Source organism: Tympanuchus pallidicinctus, unplaced genomic scaffold (genome assembly GCF_026119805.1).
Source record: "Tympanuchus pallidicinctus isolate F22 unplaced genomic scaffold, pur_lepc_1.0 scaffold1, whole genome shotgun sequence".
Taxonomy (NCBI): Eukaryota; Metazoa; Chordata; class Aves; order Galliformes; family Phasianidae; genus Tympanuchus; species Tympanuchus pallidicinctus.
Genome location: NW_026294618.1, coordinates 22,673,294 through 22,692,481, shown reverse-complemented (window position 1 = coordinate 22,692,481; position 19,188 = coordinate 22,673,294). Strand labels below are relative to the sequence as shown.

Below are 19,188 nucleotides of genomic sequence, written 5' to 3'. Positions count from 1 at the left end.
TGGATGACTGCAGATAACAATAACTAACTGAACTAAACACTTCAATCTATAAATATAAGTTACTAACTACAAACCTGAGATGAGTTCTGCTGATGTTTTAAGGCACAGTGCTATCATTTTTCTACAACAACAGAAAGTCAGCCTTAAGAGGTTGCAGGCTGCCCAGGGAGGTTGTGGATGCCCCGTCCTTGGACGTGTTCAAGGCCAGGTTGGACGGGGTCCTGGGCAACCTGATCTGAATGTGTATGTTTGGTGGCCCTGCTAGGCAGGGGGGTTGGAACTACATGATCCTTGAGGTCCCTTCCAACCCGGGTGATTCTGTGATTCTGTGATTAAGAGTCACAACAGAGAGCATCATCAGGCTCATCCTACCCCATACCTTACACACCACGACAGTGAGTGCTCAAGCCCTAGCTACAGAAGCAAAGGTTTCTGAGGAAAGAATTGGGAAGTACAGTGAGAAGTACACATGTACTGTGAAAATGAAGAGAAAGAAATACGAAGGTGGAAAAGAAGAAATGTGAAAATACCTTAGATAAAATAAAGATGGAGAATAAGAGGACTAATATAAAACGTAAAGGTGCTTAATTTAGAAAAGGAAAGGGGAAAGGGGAAAGAAAAACCAACACCCTTCTCTTATTTCATTAATAGAAGTGTCAAGTATTATATAGAAACTGGCACTGCTGAGCATACAGGAAAAGTCAGACTTTGGGAAACGATCAGAGAATGATAGAATCACCAAGGTTGGAAAAGACCCACAAGACCAGTCCAACCATCCACCCATCACCAATAGTTCTCACTAAACCATATCATTCAACAAAATGACCAAACGTTCCTTGAACACCTCCAGGATCTGTGACTTCACCACCTCCCTGGGCAGCCCATTCCAGTGCCTGACAACTCTTTCAGAGTAGTATTTCCTAACGTCCAGCCTGAATCTCCCCTGGCACAGCTTGAAGCCTCTAGTCCCATTATTGATTACACGAGAGGCCAACCCCCAGCCCACTACAACCTCCCTTCAGGTAGTTATGGAAATGATTAAGGTCTCCCCTGAGTCTCCTCTCCTCCAGACTGAACAATCCCAGCTCCTTCAGCCACTCCTCATATGACCTGTGCTCCAGATCCCTCACCAGCTTTGTTGCCCTTCTTTGAACCCCTCCCAGGGCCTAAACAATGGAGCAAAATTTCATGAGATGAAAATTCTTGCAGAAACCCAATTTGCACCTTTCCAGCATGCTTCAGTTGACTAGGAGAATGCAAAATCTTAAATGCAGTTTTGGAAACAGCAACTAATAAAGAAAGACCTTTTCCTCCCAACATTTCTAAGATTGCAAAGAGAAACAAAATACGGGAAAGTTGACACAGTCTTCATGTTCATATGAAACAAAGACAAGTCCTACCAACAAGAATGATTCTGGGCACAGGAAGAGTCACCATTATCCTGACAGATAAAGGAGAAGTAGCAGTCCATAAGATGCTTTGAGCTCTTTAAGAAGCTCCGTAGCGTAACACTTCACATGGGCAGTATGAGGATGGCTTTATTAAGGACGTCAGAAATAATAAGACATAAAATCTAACCTGCTGCAATACTCAAACGAAGGCATTCAGAAGCAGTGGGAGAAGTAGGTGAGGAAAATAAGAATGTCTTCTCAGAAAGTAGCAGTGCTAGTAATACAGGTACATCCCTGTTTCATCGGGGGATGATTTCTAAGAACAAGCATAAAACTCTGCTCTTCAGAGGCTATTGTATGAACACGATCAAGACTCAGTACTTGGTCCAGTATAACGTTTTTTATGCAGCTACAGGCACGAGTACCCAACACAGCCCAAGCATACAGCATGAAGAAGTGTGACATGAAGTCTGCTCTCTGGCTATCTGCACCAGTTCAAAGAATTTCAGCCCACTGGGCCAGCACCTAGATTGCTCTGACTTTAAGGTCCTTCCCCTACACCTTTACACGAGCAAACATTCAGTCACAACACTGGGGTAGGAGGGAAAGGAGCTTAAACTCAGCACCCCATCTTTTTTTGAGCAAATAAGCAACATGTCAGTCTTCCTGTCTGCCAAGGGTCTTCCAAGACACCAGAGGCTAACTAATACTACAACACCAACAAACAAAGCATATGAAATAAGCGTTATATTTACGTGCACTGCAGCCCATTCTCCCTGTGCAAAGGAAACACGTACAGCCCTGTCCCAGGACACAGCAGTTATGTGACTCCTCTGACAGGATCCTATCAAGCTACTCCCATCTCACACAGCTTGTGGCTGCAGACTGACAGTTCACTCAGCACTGCAGGCTTAGTGCTGCCACAGAGTCTGAACAATCAGCTCCACGGGCATTTTTGGCATAAGGTCACTTTCAACACAACAAAAGTAATGCTACCTTTGCAGGGAATGATTGCACTTTCTCAAATTCCCTAATGTTCCACTAGCATGTAACCATGAAGACTGTGGTCTATACTCTCCCAGTACGTATTTTACCCCTTTTTTTAAAAGACTAAATATTATACACTTACTTTGCTTATAACAACTGCTTAATATTGACATAATTAGGCAAAGTCACCATCACATAACCTTAAAATTCATATCTATTAAACTATAGTATAGATACAATAGATATGTATCACTAAGTACAGAACTGCAGCTAGCTTTTTGATCTCAAGACATTTATTTCTCCAGTTCAATCTGAGAGCTTTTGTTTCCTCCTCTAAATGTCAGTTTCAACCAGTCTCCTGCCTTCATGTTTGGCTCCCCTTCAGTTACAGAAACCAGTTCTAGTGTGCATAATAAAGGAGAGCTCTAATGAATTTTTGCAAGAAAATACAGAAGAATTTAAAGAGAGACTTAGATCCATACCATGCAATTAGGAAGTGTTTTTTACAAATTTTTAGCTACTGAATCCTACAAATTTCTAGGTGAGCCAGAAACTACAGCAAGTATTATTTTCCTTTATGAAAGCACTCAGCCATTCAAAGCATACTTTCCTTATATATGTGAAGTCCTACTGTTCTACCTCTGAATATGTGATATTATAAGAACTGCAATGCAAGATAACTAGGTTTAGTTTTGATGAAACTTATTACATATCCTCATCAGCACGCCTAAAGACCATTCATCCAAAAGTCATCTTTAAGACCGACCATCTACTTTCCTTCTTTCTGGAGGCAAAGCAACTTGAAGTAACTTGCAATAAAGTTAAACACTATTTTCTGCTCAAAATTACTTATATAAAATACAAGGGAAAGGAACAATAGTTTTCTCTTTCTTTAGCAGTCCATCACCAGACTTGAGAAGCAGGATAATGTTCTAGTAAGAACAATGAGAAAATGTGAAAGAAAAGACTTGTGTTCCATAAACTTGCCATTTTTTACGGAGCTGTGAAAAGCAGATACCACTTACAAACAGTGCTTCCTTGGAGAACTGACTTTAGATAGGCACAGAGGAAAGTAAAGATGGTAATTTTGTCATTCTAGACTCCAACAGGAAAGACACAAAGCCAAAGGGAGCACATTTGAATCATCAGTTTCTTGTATCAAACTGTCAATACAATTAGCTCGTAAAAAAACTGCAGATCTTCCACAAAGGAAAATGGAAAGCTAAACATTAGTATCTTAAAAGGCACTAAATGGAGGTAAGACTGGATAGACAGCTTAGCAGAAGTCACATCCCATTTCTCAAAAGGGAGCAAAGTACTACAGTTTACGACCAAGAAACTCCCTAAATCCATAACAGAGGTGGCCTAAGCTGCTAAGAATGGTTTTCTGCATACACTTAGTTTTCAAGTTGCTGGAATCAGTTGTACTCTGTCCATGTGTACAGCAATAAGAGATCAGTAAGAGGCAAAGAGACATTTGTAATTACAGCACAGCCTGTTCACTTCTGAATTCACTTTCTTCAATTCACTTATCAAGATTACTAAAACAGTATGGGGACACTAAGCCAATTCACTGTTACAAGATTTCATTTTGAAAACCTCTTCCATTCCACTCATACAACACTAATTTTCCACTATTTAAACAAAATCTTGAATTATTTCCAAAAATAATTGCTGAATGTACGTGAAATATGTCTTCCTTGTGTAGCATACGAGATGTAATACTTATTTAAAGACCAGATGGCCCTGCATTCACTATTGTATTGTTAAACAGTAGTCCTGAAATAAATCTTCAAGTTCCTTAAAATTCAGTTTTGCCATTTAGGAAGCAGCTGTGATTAACACTGACTGCTCCACCTACTCAAACTCTGAAAATATTACTTGCCATGCTAAATTCAGATTAGCCAGAGAGAAAAAAAAAAATGTTGTTACTATTTAAATCAGCCCAGCCAGGCCACCTATAAACAGTTCTCCATCTACTTGTTTGCAAGATAGGCCTCCTCATCACTTTTGCTGTATCACGTAAAATCTTACTATGCTAAACCTTAATATTGACTTGCTCTAGGGAACTTTGAGAGCTTTTCCCACTCTGAGCAATGCTACCAGATGTATAACCTACATTTGTGATACTCTAGCATATGCTAAGAAAAACACAGCCAAAGACTGGCCCAGCAATTCTTCAGCAAAATAAGCATGCCACTGATCTGCTTCTGCATCACATGCATCAAGAGCACCATCCTTGCCTTCCAAGATCTTTTATTCTCCAGACTGTCCTATTCAGATCATCTTTACAGACTGTGAATTCAGATGTTGCCGAAAACCTCTAGAATTAAAAACATATCTATTAAAAAATCATGCTTAGTGATTTTGTTTCCCTAACATGAAATTTGGATACTTGTGGTTCCATGACTCTCAAAAGGCATGCCTATAACACATCCTTCTGCACAGCATTATTCCTAAGTGCTCTAACAGTTGCTCTACTCTTCTCATTATGTTCATTTGTGTTACAAAATGCATACGCTAGCTGCAGACATGAGGAGGAAAATTTCTCTGCTTACCTGGTAATTAATTCCCTTTCAGTAGTAAGGTCCACAGATCCATTCAGCCTGCTTGCAGCTTGGGGGTAAACCAGACTCATCAGTCACTGGCATCAGAAGAATATCCCTCCCACCTAAATAAATACTCACCTTCCAATTATAAAAATTTCTAATGCCAAAATAATGCTATTCTGCTTTCTTGCATCACAGACTGTACAGTTCTCTGAAGAAAGTTGGGGTTACAAATCATGAGAGTACTACAAACTATGCTCAGGCATAAGCAAGAGTGATGAAAAAAAGCTAAAGATTAGATAGGAGCTAGATGTTTCATATGCTGATGGCCAGAAGGCCTTAAATCGTAACTTCAAGAACGGTGGTAGAGTTACGCACTTTACTTCAGCCAAAAAGAAAGCTGTACCTGCTAATTTTATTGTACCCACACAGTCAGACAGAAAACTAAACAGCAAGAAATGCCTATTTGAACGTTTTTTTGGCTAGGGCAGATTCCTTTTGAAGCACAGATCTGAAAGCCCAATGCTAGATTAAACATCAGAGACTCACATAAAGGCTTTCAAAGATATCTGGACTTCACTCAGGACAAAGAACCACATCTAAATAAACACACAATTATGACCAACAAGGTATCTTCTCTTTCAAGATATTAAATCATGAGTGCACAGCATGAAAATTTTTGTTGGTAAAAAGGCAGTATAACACTGTAGGGTGGGAGGAACTAATTCTGAGGTCAATGCTATGAAATTAATACATAAGGACAGAACGTGCTTGAAAAGTACGTATATCTGATCATTCATAACACTGTAAGGCATATGAGGAAGGCTGATAAACACCTTGATTCCTGAATTCCAGAAACAAGCTGTGCCCTGTGTTCTAGATGTCACATACATAAGGAACTTCTGAAGAAAAGGCTCTGGAATAGAAATTCCTAAATGCTACCCATGGCAGTAAGAATGACCACACTTGCTCACTGAACAGCTCTACCATCACAAGCAGAATACACAGGGAAATCAGTCTCGCTTCATTAGGCTGAGAAACACTGAAAGGACACTCCCACTAACAGCTTAAATTGTGTAACCTGTTTCTCTGAACGGTTCACCTAGGTAACAAGAAAACTCCTGCTTAAGATAATTATTAGCTTTAATATCTCACATACATTAGCACTCACTATTTTACTCCATGCGACACGTTAAACATCACAAATCACAGAGAAACAAAAAAAACCAACAGTGCTTACATTATAACATCTCATCTGTTACCATGGCCCAAAGCAGAGCTTACTAAAGAGATGTGACACAATACAATTATACACAAGGCTCTTCAACATCCACTTGGGACCCTTAAATACATTCAATTTTGGCAACACAAAGGAAAACGTGAAAGGGCTATGCAGAATTCTGAACGGCACAACAAAAATATAAACAGCAACTTTACATATCAAAAGCTAGAATACATTATGATACTTGCCTGAGACAGCAAAGCTGATCGTTGATATTGATCTTATACATCAGACAATAGCAAAACTGGATTGAGTTGAATTTGGTCTCAAATTCTGTCACTGACTGTATAAGGTGATTTCCCAGACAAGACTCTAAGGCCACAGAAATTTAGGATGCTTTTTCCTAATTTTCCAAATCCTTTAGTGGCCAAAAGACCAACAACAAGCACACAGAGTTCAGGTTTTTCCCTGAGCACAACCATACCAGAATAACTCACCAATATGCACTTTCTTGCTCAGGATTTGACTGGTCATACATAAAGCACGTAGTCCAATCCTATTCCATTAAATAATAACATGGATCTTCATGCAAAGCACAAAGAAATTCCAGCAAGGCATTTGTAAACATATCCAAAAGCTTGAAAGAGTCTTTTTTCATCTCTTCAGCCAGAAAGAGACACTCAGCATGACTTTCTTTCAAATACCTAGCATTTTGGGGGTCCCAGAAAGGGCAGGAGAAAATGAACAGAGAAGGGAACAAGCAGCACAAGTGTGCTATGTTTGGAGAACCCGAAGATGATCAGGGGACTGGAGCACCTCCCCTATGAAGACAGGCTGAGGGAGCTGAGCTTGTTCAGCCTGGAGAAAAGAAGGCTGCAGGATACAAAGGTGCAGCCTTTCAGTACCTAAAGGGAGCCTACAAACAGGAGGGGAATCAACTCTTTGAAAGCATAGACAACAGCAGGACAAGGGGAAATGGTTTGAAGTTGAGGGAGGGAAGATTTAGGTTGGATGCCAGGGGGAAGTTCTGTACAGAGAGAGTGGTGAGGTGCTGGAACAGCTGCCCAGAGAGGTTGTGGATGCTCCATCCCTGGAGGTGTTCAAGGCCAGATTGGACGGGGCCCTGGGCAGCCTGGTCTGGTGTTAAATGAGGAGGTTTGTGGCCCTGCATGTGGCAGGGGAGTTGGAGATTCATGATCCGTGAGGTCCTTTCCAACCCTGGCCATTCTGTGAGAGCCCATACCGTTCCATTGCTTTTACCAAAAGGCAGTCAACTGGACCAAACTCACTTAAATGATGATTTCATGCTTAAAATAAACTATAAAACTTTTGTGAAATAAAAAGGAAAAGCTGCACCTATTGGTATCCTGACTGAAAAAATAGTTGTATTATTTATAGATGAAAGTGTATTAAAAAAAAATGTTTATGAAATTCACTCTCAGTGGTAAATGTAATGTAAGAACTTTAAGCTGCAGTCATAATTGACTGCAAACAAGACCTTTCAATCATTTCTAACTATAGTTAGAATATCTCTCTCCTTGTCAACAGTGTCTGAAATTCCTTCGTTTGAAGGAGAGAAAAGGAGCTTTGTTCTGCTATTTATTGTGAAGTGTGAGGTGCTTAAAAATAAATAAATAAATAAAATCACCAGATTCGGATCATTTGAATGTATTCCAGGAAGATCAACATTCCCCAACAGAATTCAAGAACAATTACATTTTCGTGAGATGTGTCATTACTTTCCCTCCTGTTCTGTTAATATCCTTCTATCTTGGAAAAGTCCAGGTTTACTTCCCAACTGCCATATTTCTTTCCACTCTAAATACTCGACGAGCCAAAAACAAAAGCTCAACACATTTGTCCCTGCTTCTGTAAGCATAAATCTAATTGGCATAAATTTCTGCTAAAAAAATTAAAGTGTTTTTGTATAAATAAAATATACATAAGTTCAGAAAGCTATTCTGGGTGCATTTGTCAGACTGAAGTAAGCCTATCAGATTTGAATAAAAGCCTAGCCCTCCAGGAAAATTCACCAAGAATAAGCATACGGCCCTTCCTCAAGCAAAATGAAGTCCCAGGGTTTTAGCTTCAGCATTGGCAACTGACTCTGAGGAAGAATGGGTTACACTGCTGTGTTCTGTAACAGCTCATATAAAGTTTAAATAGTTTCACAGCACCTCCTTGGACTGTTTAGGATGGATAATAGAAAAATTATTACACATATTTTTCTATAGTTTCACATACTGACATTTCTGCAAATGCCTGGTATTCCCATTGTAACCAAAATTGTTTCTATTCATTTGTTCCTTAACAGAGCTTACCACCAGCCACATTTGTCAAATGACAAGCAGGCTAAGCAAGGAGATAGAGCACAGCAGTGACTCGTCAGGGAAGCCAGTGACCTTCCTCCAGGTATTAGTTGTAAAGCAGCAGCCTACTTTAAAATCTGAAAATCATTTCAGCTTGTCATGTTTCCCATAACCATTTTCAGAATCAGGAAAGATCCAAAATTGTAGCCCTAGGTTTTCAGTAACTAAGAAGTTTGAACAAATCTGTTCTTAGCTGTCACTACTATGAAAAACTGCATTTAAAGTTCTGTGAACTCGCTGTAGAAAAGGAAGAATGTCACAGAAGCCCCAGCCCATGCCATTGTTAATAAGACTTTGTCATAGTCAGTGGGCACACATTAGCTGTACCTGTTAGTGCTTGTGGAATGTTTTAAAAGATATTTCCTACTTCTGTTGCTCCTGGACTGGTGCCCACTGACAGCTTTAATACTCACAGGAAGTGGCTAAAGCAATGCTGGTCTGGACTTGACTACACTGCAGGAGCTTTTAATAAGATCCCTTCTGGAGGACTCTTCTATTTATAAAGTTGGGTTTTAATGACTGTTAGGGACTAAGCTGGCTCCCCAAAGAATTCTTGTTAAAAAACACTCCACTTTATGAAAGGATGTCCAAGATAAATAGTCCTCTACTGTTAGAGGACTCAACATCCATGTTGTTCTTCCTGTGTTCCTAGGCTTTCTGAAGGAAGAAAGAGATCAAAGTGGTTTGAAGTTGTTCAGTACATGAAAACTTAGAACAACACAGGCACAGTAACCATAAAGGCAGGTACAGAGAGACACAGAGAACAAACTATCACGTGTTGCCAGAAAGTTCCATCTCTCTAAAATGGTACGTTTCCCAGTAAATCAGCAAATCAGCCTTTGCAGCTATTTGCCAGGGCCAAATACTACAGATGTCTCCATAAGCTCAATGAGAAACTGGACAATTATGTGGATCAGGATTCATGTCTACCATTAGACAAACCACAATGTGGAGCCCAGGAAATCCCCTGAACCAGAAGATGGTAAGAGGAGTAATCAAACATGCATTTTTCTTAATCCACATCAGTATAGCTGTAGAAGAGAGGTGGGCTAAATGTGTCCTTGGTCTAAACATTCTCATATGTTTAATTAAGGAGATGTGGAATTACCTTTTCTCCTTCAAATCTCTTCACTAAGAGAAGAGAGATTCCTTTTTTGCAAGCTTAGATGTTTGTTGCTATCAACAAGAGACAAATAAATGAAGTTCACTTTACTTTTCTTGTGTTTCTGCTTTAGAATTCTGTCCCTGCAATGATGCTGTGCTTTCCAGAATTAACAAACATCTCAGAGGCTTATCAAATTCCATCTTTAGAGCTGTTTTGTGATTTTCCTTCTCCACGGTTCTCGCTGGAGTTCTTTCAGAACCAAACTGCTGCTATGGTTAGGAGCCCTCTAATTTCCAGCCTGATCATAGCCAGCTTTTACCCGTTTGTTCTTGTGCCAGCACTATCTGGTTTTGAGCTAAGCTGCAAGCTGGCTGACATGTTTACAATAACGGATCAATGGCCTTTACTACAAAAAAGGAAAGTTAAAGGTCAATTCTGCATCATAAAACACCTATTTAATTTTGCATTTAAAAATACAAGTTAATCCAAATCCCTGAAAACAGAGCTTAAGTATACACACATATGATTCAGATGCTGAATTGACTTGCTAACGGTAAGTGAAAATGCAAAGAGATTCTTTTTCAACAGACTGATTAAAAAAAGCACAAAGCTGTAAATGACTTCATAGGTATATCACATTATATACAATCATGCGTGTGACTTACATAGTATATGTACCAGGAAAGAAAATAAATAAAATAACAAAAAGGCTAAAGAACACTTACTTCCCAATGTTTTCAGGTAGTGCTTGCAGAGAGATATCATTTACTGAAAGACACGTTAGATTCTGTAATTCAGGAAAGCTTTCAGGCAACCTACGGAGATATTAATTCAAGTTTAGGACTTCCAGCATAAGTATTCACATTAACAGAATACACAGAGGAAAAAAGGACATGTTGCAGAAAATTAGAGTCTTTTCAGCCAATATACACAGAGAAGGGGAGAAATGTCTATATTCCAGCACAAATCTTGAAAAATTCTAGGAATCATAGTAAGAAAAAAGCATTAATCTCTTTTCCTTGCCTCCAATTTGCAACGTTACAAAGCCATATACATATAGCTGCATTTAAAGTATTATAAAAAATGAAACTGAAAAAAATATTCTGCTGGTATTTTCCTGCATCTGCTAGATGGTAAAATAATGAAATCAATTACTCTGATTTAAGCTTCAGTTATGTACATGCTTACAGCAGGACCATTTTGTGTTAGATACCAGGCTGTTCTTTACTTGCTGCTTTTTGAAGAAACACTCTGTTTACCAGCAAGACAATGTTCTGTTGTTATAACATTTGCATGTACTAGTCCACAGCACAACAGCTTGCAATCCTACTCTTCTCACATTATAAAAATGCAAGCAACACTCCCAAATTACCTAAAGCCTTCAGGAGCAACACCCAGTTTTCTGCACTGCTTGGCTTCCCCCTACTCACACTGAAGAACTCCTTCACCCTCACCTGCAGGCAGCCAGGTTGCACCAAACCTGATTCCCGGAGCACACTACCTAAGCCCAAGCTGTAGTTTGGTTCCTGCTCCCCACACCACCCAGCTCTGGGAACACAGTATAATCCACAGATTGCTAGCAAACTGGAGATTCAAGTGTATGGGCAAGCACAGCTGTGTGTGATGGGGGAAAAGGGAAGGAGACAAATTACAAATTCTCGTGTGCTCAACCCCATACCGCACTGTTTGTCATTTTCTGTCTTTCATTAACAGAACATGTTTGGTATCTCTACAATGTGAGTGCTACTGTGACTGTTCACCCTCCTTAGGTGTACAATAGTAATAGCTTACTTTGAAAAAGCAGTTTTTACCATTTAGGAGCTAACAGTTTTAAAACTGTAGTTAAATGGTTTATCTATACCGTATAGCAGACTTCTAGTCTAACCTACCTAAATGCATCTCCTTCTTATTAATATAAACCTGAAAGCAGCTGAAAAGCAGCCATTTTTAGTACTGAAGTCATTCAATTTGACAGTGAGACAACATTCTGTATTAGTGGAAGCACATTGATGGCAAAGTTCTACGACTGGCTTTTGAGCTCAGAAGAAACAAGAGCTAGGATCAATGGCTAAAAAAGTTCTTTCCTTCGAACAAAAGGAAATGACTGCTGGGCTTTCTCACTCTATCTTGGGTAATTAGTGCCAAGATCTAAATGCTGTAGATACAGGTAAATACAGGTAAAACTGAAATTCTGGACTTTATCATAGAAAGCACCAGGCAACCATGTACAAACAACTTGAACTGCCTGCATTTTCTAACTTAGTAAACTGGTTGGAGTGATGTTTTCCAGTACATACACACATTTTGGAGCCATTTTATCACGAATTTTTAAATTTCTCCTACAACAGCCAGCAATGAGTTATGAGATCCATTTTAACCCCATTAAGAAACCCTACAACTCTTTTGTCAGTTCCTCTCAGCTGCAGTCACGCATTACAGATGCTGTTTAAAGAGATACATTACTTGGGCCCTAAGCCTTATTTGGTTCACAAAATGGAGAATGATAACTCACATGCTACTGCTTAGTATGTTTTATTTCAGTACCATCAGATGCAGCTCTTGCTGTACATACGGCACACTCATCTCTGAGAAAACGCTGCGCAGTGACTCTCATCACTTTAATATCTAAACATCAGCTCAGCTTCAGTTTGCTTTACCAGATTTTTGTGGTATTATTATCCTCAGCATATAAATGGGCTACAGAGGCACGGGGATTAAGATCACAAGTGTCCCTTTAATGCTTAGAGAGCCGAATTTCCAGAGAACTTAGAATGCACTATGCACTATATTCAAAGCGCTGCTCTGAAGAATCTCAGCTGCCAATGTGGGAGAAGCTGCCCTGCAAAACCGCTGTAGCAGCTTAAGAATTACAGACACTCAGCTGTTTGTTACCACTCACGCATCCCAGCCAGCCAGCCAGCCAGCTAATCGTGCAAGTATTCCCAGCCTATCTCAGTGCAAAGCAAAGAGAGCTGGTTAACGCCCACTGTGAATGCTCTGGTTTGTGTGAATTTCTAAGCATCACAAAGGAGCTCTGTGGGACAGGCCAGTTTAACAGCGTTCAAAGGCTCCAGCTAGCAGATCACCTCTTCTGTCCTTTGTTATCTCCGGTCTCGGTTCACTATACGAATTCTAAACTCTTCAGCAAATGGAACAGAAAAATGTAAACAAGCCTTTTCTGTAAGTGTGTAATCCCCTCGACTCCATCAGAATACAGACCAGGAAACAGCAGCAGCAACCAGTGATAGATGCAGTGCTTTTTTGCCGCATGTTACTGCACGTCACTGTGTCCCAATTGACAGGAGAGTGTTGAAACACTAGTCTAAGCTTTAATCATTAGGAAAAGCCATTATCTGCAGCAGCTGAGCTACAATCTATTCCAAATTGTCAAGCACCTGGATTTGTGCCAATACATTCGTGCTTACCATTGCTTTATCTCTCCCAGGTATGAGCGTGGTTTTCCTATGCATTTAAGAAGAGGAATGAAAATTACTTAGAAGAGAATCAGATTTGCATTTTTCCTGGTCGGCTAACAAATTTCATCCCCTCCCAGTGAAGATGCTCATCACGTTTTAAATCTGAACTTTCGCTACAGATCCTGCCAGAGACAGACATTGTTGGCAAGATTTCATAGAGATCCTAAATCACAATTCTTAAGGGCTTATTTAAAATTGTAATTGTTACAGCAAGATTGTAATTCTGGTATGGCAAGTACTAAGAAGAAGATGGAAATTACCTAGTTAGTGGATTCCCACTGAAATCTGCTACCTGTAGTGCCTTGCAGAATGAGATGCTTTCTGGTATTTCAGGAATATCTGCAGAAGAAAAAGAAAAAAAAAGGGGAAAAAAACCATCATCAAGAACTGTACAGCATCTACACTGAAACTATTGCCTCATTACGTGCGGTAATGTGCTACTGCAAGGAGTTATCTCGGTATCTTTCAAGCCATTTCAACATGCAAGGCTGCTTCATGCCCAAGTATTCATACTTGAAACCAGAGCAGGAGCAGCTACCATTGCAAAGCTGCTTTGCACTTCTTCAAATCCCATTTCACTTTCCTGCTCTGCACTGTTTTTCCTGATCCCAGACTGTTAACCTGTGCTTCAACCAATCTGCATCAGCCTCTGTCCAGCAAAAAATGGATTCTCTGTGTTCTAAGATTGTTCTGAAGAACCAACTAAAGTCTGAACCTCCTGTAATTTGATCGATACACACCCACATTCTGTGCTGGCAGAAAGTACAGGGGGAGGAAGAGCAAGGAAAGGAAGAAGAGAGTGTTCAAGGTTCTGCTCATAATGCACACTCATGGAAATAGAACCACACTAAAGATAAGCAATTTGAAAACATTATTCAAATCAACAAGTCCCAAATCAGTGCTAGCATACTATTACAGAAAGGCAGAAAGTAGTAAGAATTACTTATACATGAAAACAGATTTTTTCTTCTACCTCCAATACTAGATTTTTATCTACTGAAGCCAGTCATGCTACCTTGAACACAACGTTTTCTTTAGGGCCTCTTACTTCAGGTTTCTATGAGCAGCCTGCGGGCCCTCTGTGTAAGCCCTTGTTTATTATCATTGAGATCCAGCAAGAACGAAACAGACATGTTTGGTTTCCTTGTTTAACAACTTAAGATTTATATGATTTACCTGGGAAGGGATTTATAAAGAAGTCTTAAAATAAAAATCAGACTTCTGCTTCTGGAGTTTTCCTACTTCCATTCTTTCGGCATAGTATTCCACCTGTTTCATCTCCTCACACATCAGTAGTCCCTTTTTATAGTAGGGACAAACAGCTAGGAACACTGACATCTAAATAACTACAAGAAAAAAAAAGTCATTATGAATGCCTGACTGAATAATCAGAAGTAATAAATTCTTGCAACACATGAAGTTCTTAGAAATATTTGCCTGCCTCTAACGCCACAGAAAGTAAAAGTAACAAAGTCACTGTAGGGACATTGTTGAGTCCTAAGAAACAGACAACTTTCTTTTTCTTTTTAAGCACTCATGTGAAAGCATTCCCTTTAGAAAGTGCTCTAAGGAATAGAAGCTGCACACAGAACCGAAAACTTCCCCCTTCCCTACGCAGAGAGGAACATGAAATCAAAACAAAAATCGTAACTGCATTTACAGTCTGCAAAGCTGCTGCCTTTAATCATATCAGTCCTCTACGTGAGCACTGTCTGTAGAAGCCTGAATTTACACTACAGGATTACTGAAGACAAAGGTCCTATCTACATTCAGCAGACATTACAAGCTCTGCCTGGCGTTACAGCAATGACAAATATGGACACTGCTAATCACCAGCAAATTCAGAAGTTCATTGTCCAACCATCTATTCCTCATACCACCCTTCTCTGGATAACCAGTTGGCAAACAAATAGAACAGCATTGGCTCACTTATTTTTTAATAGCTTTGTCCCTCTTGCACACCCTCTCTGCTTCCCCAGATCAAAACTAGACATCATTTAAAACGAGCCTTAATTAATTCAAAGTAGATCTTTATTTTGAACTATGGGAGCCCAGGTACTATTTATTACTCCTGAGAAGAATGAGGGAAGGGCTGTTGATGTATTCTACCTAGACTTCAGCAAAGCCTTTGACAGTCTCTCACAGGCTTCTTCTGAGGAAACTGGCTGCCCGTGGTCTAACAGGTGTACACTTCTTTGGGTAAGGAACTGGCTAGAGGGCCGTGCCCAGCGGGTAGTGGTGAATGGAGTGAAGTCCAGCTGGTGACCTGTTTCAAGTGGTGTCCCTTAGGGGTCGGTACTAGGGCCCATTTTGCTTAGTACCTTTATTGATGACCTAAATGAGGGGATTGAGTGCACCCTCAGTAAGTCTGCAAATGACACCAAGTTGGGAGGTGGTGTCGATCTGCCTGAGGGTAGGGAAGCACCTGGATAAGCTGGATCACTGGGCTGAGGTGAATGGGATTGAGGTTCAACAAGGCCAAGTGCCAGGTCCTGCACTTTGCCACAATAACCCCATGCAGCAATACAGGCTTGGGGATGAGTGGTTGGATTACTGAAGAGGAAAAGGACCCGGAGGTGTTGGTTGATGCTCAGCTGAACATGAGCCAACAGTGTGCCCAGCAGCATCCTGGCCTGCATTAGAAATAGTGTGGCCAGGAGGAGCAGGGAGGTGATCATCCCCCTCTACTCAGCACTGGTGAGGCCGCACCTCGAGTACTGTGTTCAGTTTTGGGTTCCTCACTATGAGAAAGACGTTGAGGCCCTGGAACGTGTCCAGAGAAGGGCAATGAAACTGGTGAGGGGTCTGGAGCACAAGTCTTATGAGGAGCGGCTGAGGGAGCTGGGGTTGTTCAGTCTGGAGAAGAGGAGGCTCAGGGGAGACCTCACTGCACTCTGTAACTACCTCAAGGGAGGCTGTGATGAGGAAGGGTTTGGCCTCTTATCCCAGGAAACAAATAGGACCTCAAGGAAATGGCCACAAATTGTACCAGAGGAGGTTTAGTTTGGACATAAGAACTTTTTCTCTCAGAGAGTGGTCAAGGACTGGAATGGCTGCCCAGGGAAGTGGTGAAGTTGCCATCCCTGGCAGTGTTCAAGAGGCGTCTGGATGAGGCGCTACAAGACACGGGTTAGTGCTTGTGGTAGCAATGGTAATAGGAGGACAGTTGGACTAGATGATCTTGCAGGTCATTTCCAACCTTGCGATTCTATGATTCTATCACTATTTTACATCCTCAGATGTCTCAAAACAACTTATGTCTTTGCAGCCCAGTCAACGTCCACAACTTTTATACATGCATCTTTTTACACATACATCTTTTCTGCATACAGATACACATATCATGTGTGAATTATTCTTTTTCATTAAGTAAAAAGCAAACCTCAAGTAACTACACTTTAATTTTTTGAAAAACAACCTACATACACATGTATAGGCATATATACATACCTAAAAATACAAAGCAGAAGATAAATTTTCAATGACAATACCAAGTCTCTGAAACTACGCATGCTATTGATTTCCTCTATCAACATGTGGCTTCATTACCATGCTGTAAATATTTCCTTTTCTATTTCTATGCATTCTTAAGCCAAACTATTTTGATAATCTCCTTCTTTTACAAGTCTTAGCTATTATCTATAAAAGCTAACAGTTAATTATCTGAACTATGTAAAATATACTCTAATATTAATTGCAATATAGCTGCACACAAATTATTTATAACTTGGATGCATTTGCAAACAACAAAATCAGTTCTGGAATTAACGCATACTCTCTCAGCCTGCTTATTTCAGGCTACAAAATCATTACATGAGCAAAACTTATCAGTAGAAAATGGTAACAGATACAAGACAAATAAGAGAAATTCCAGTTTCATATTACACTTTTTCTTCGCGCTTAAAGTGCATTTTCCTCCTGCTGATGATGCTTTTGCAATTTGCTTTTCTCCTCTATCAAACTGGATGAAGAACAGAAAAAATAAATTGGTCCATCTCTTTGGATTGCGGATTGTTATATGTTCAGTAAGTAAAACAACGTTGAAATATAAATATTGAAAAGATTTATCAGCCAGAACAGAAGCAGATTACTAGCAGACATTTTATCACTATGCATGATGACTACTATAGGATTACTTTGAACAAATAAGACAAGAGAAAAGGAGCATTTTAGTATATGGCAAAAAAATCTGGAGTGATTATTATAGCAGAGGTGATGACAGTCCGTAACAGAAACACTGGCGTAATTAACTGAAACGCAATGCAGTATATCAAAGTACATTAAAAAGTCCATCTATCTCCAAATGGATTAAGCAGCTTTTGCCATTACTGCTTACTACTAGGTTTTGTTACAGACATTAACACATAAATCACTGCCAACATCAGCAGCAGTATGTTAGAATGCTTTTCTTGCCACCGCTGGATAACTGACTCAAATCCTACTTAAATATCTAGGATTCTTCTAATACCACACACTGATGAATGCTCCACGTTTATATGACGCTCCCAGATGTTCTGGCACACAGATTGTGCAGCACTGCTCATAGTAAAGCTATAACCAAGCATAAGCCCTGTGACGTACGACAGTGCAAATGCACCAGCAGGAAAAAATTCATGCCAGCAGAAAGTGGCAGTCATGTACATAAGAGTGCATATACATATATACAAACACAGACACACACATTTCTATTCAAGATGCCTCTTCAGATATGCATCGTCCTTGGGAATTCTGTACTGTATGAGTGCAAGAATTACTAATAAAAAATCTTTTTACTTTCTGCTAATCTATTTTTATTGAAGCTTTTTACAACAGCAATATGCCCCAATTCTTTCTCATCCCTTCTTCCCTTCCTCTGATGGTTGCAGGAGTTGGGGAGGAAGAAAATCTTCATTTTAAATTGATAAAGCCTTTTGTGCAGCACTTTTTACTGTGTCTTTATACAAAATTTGAAAACCAGGCAATATTCTTTTCTTTATCCAAAGCCTATGTGGCCAGCATTCTTTACATACTCTGCAACAGTGAACATCATTTCCAATTATCAATATCAAGATAGCAATGGTCAGGAAGGTCATAGGCTGTGAGAAAACCATTAGATCAGAGCTACTTTCAGCTGCAAAGGCAACACGGAGCATTCTGCTTTGGTGGGGCTGGTTGATGAGCCACACCACATTTATACCCAGTAAACTCACTCCAGACTTAAAAACTATGAAACAAGGCAGCGCCATTCCTCAGGACACAGATAACCAGACACTAAACAGATCGCGTTCATCCCGTTCAATACATGGAAGAATTTTCTCCTGTCTCTTCTCACATTACACATATATTGTATGCACGAGTTAAAGGCCCAGCCAGCCCATTATATTATCAAACACTGTGGTGCGTGAGCAAAGCAGGAGTCATGACGTTCCCCTTCCTTTCATAAGAACACGCACTGGTTTGTGTTGGAAGGGAACCCAAAGCCCACCCTGTGCTGTGGGCAGGGCTGCCTCCCACCAGCTCAGCTGCCCAGGGCCCACACAGCCTGGCCTTGAGCACCTCCAGGGATGCTCTCTGGGCAGCTGTGCCACTGCCTCACTGCCCTCTGCACAAAGAGTTTCCTCCTAATAACTAACCTAGATCTCCTCTCTTTTAGCTTGAAATCAACTCCAAGAGGTCCTTGCCATCCATAGCACAGAGCCTCGAAGGCTGAAGCCTGACTTTGTAAAAGCTCTTCCACCCTGCTCACCACCTCCTCCACCTTCCAAGCTTGAGAGGAACAAACTATTCAATTAATCAAATGTCTTGCGAGGAGGAATTTGTGCTGCAAATGTTTATTTGCCTTTGCAGAGGGCTCTTCAGCTGCTAAGCTCAGCTGAGGAGGTTGTTATCTCACAGCAACAGGGCACCTCTCTCCCTTCCTGAGGGGTTGCTTCCTCCAGCAAGACAGCTGAAGAAGGGTTAAATCTCCCTCCCTGTCCACATTAAGATCATGACACGTGGAATGATGACCTTATTGCTTTTTTTTTTTTTTTTTTCATTCTAAAAAGGTTCTGCTACAAGCCCTGAAGGATGAAGTAATCAGCCTCTTTACCTGAAGTGTTACAATTTCT

General features: G+C 40.3%; 1 protein-coding gene across 4 annotated transcripts in view; it reads right to left on the bottom strand.

Annotated features, from left to right (window-relative positions):
- LRRC1 (leucine rich repeat containing 1) overlaps nt 1-19,188 on the bottom strand; it is a 62,599-nt gene that overhangs the window by 25,981 nt on the left and 17,430 nt on the right. For all 4 annotated transcript variants that reach the window (XM_052676860.1, XM_052676871.1, XM_052676880.1 and 1 more), the window contains exons 3-4: nt 13,360-13,438; nt 10,349-10,438 (exon numbers count right to left, since the gene is read on the bottom strand). In XM_052676860.1, the coding sequence (XP_052532820.1) occupies nt 10,349-10,438; nt 13,360-13,438 (169 nt within the window). The remainder of the gene's footprint in view (nt 1-10,348; nt 10,439-13,359; nt 13,439-19,188) is intronic.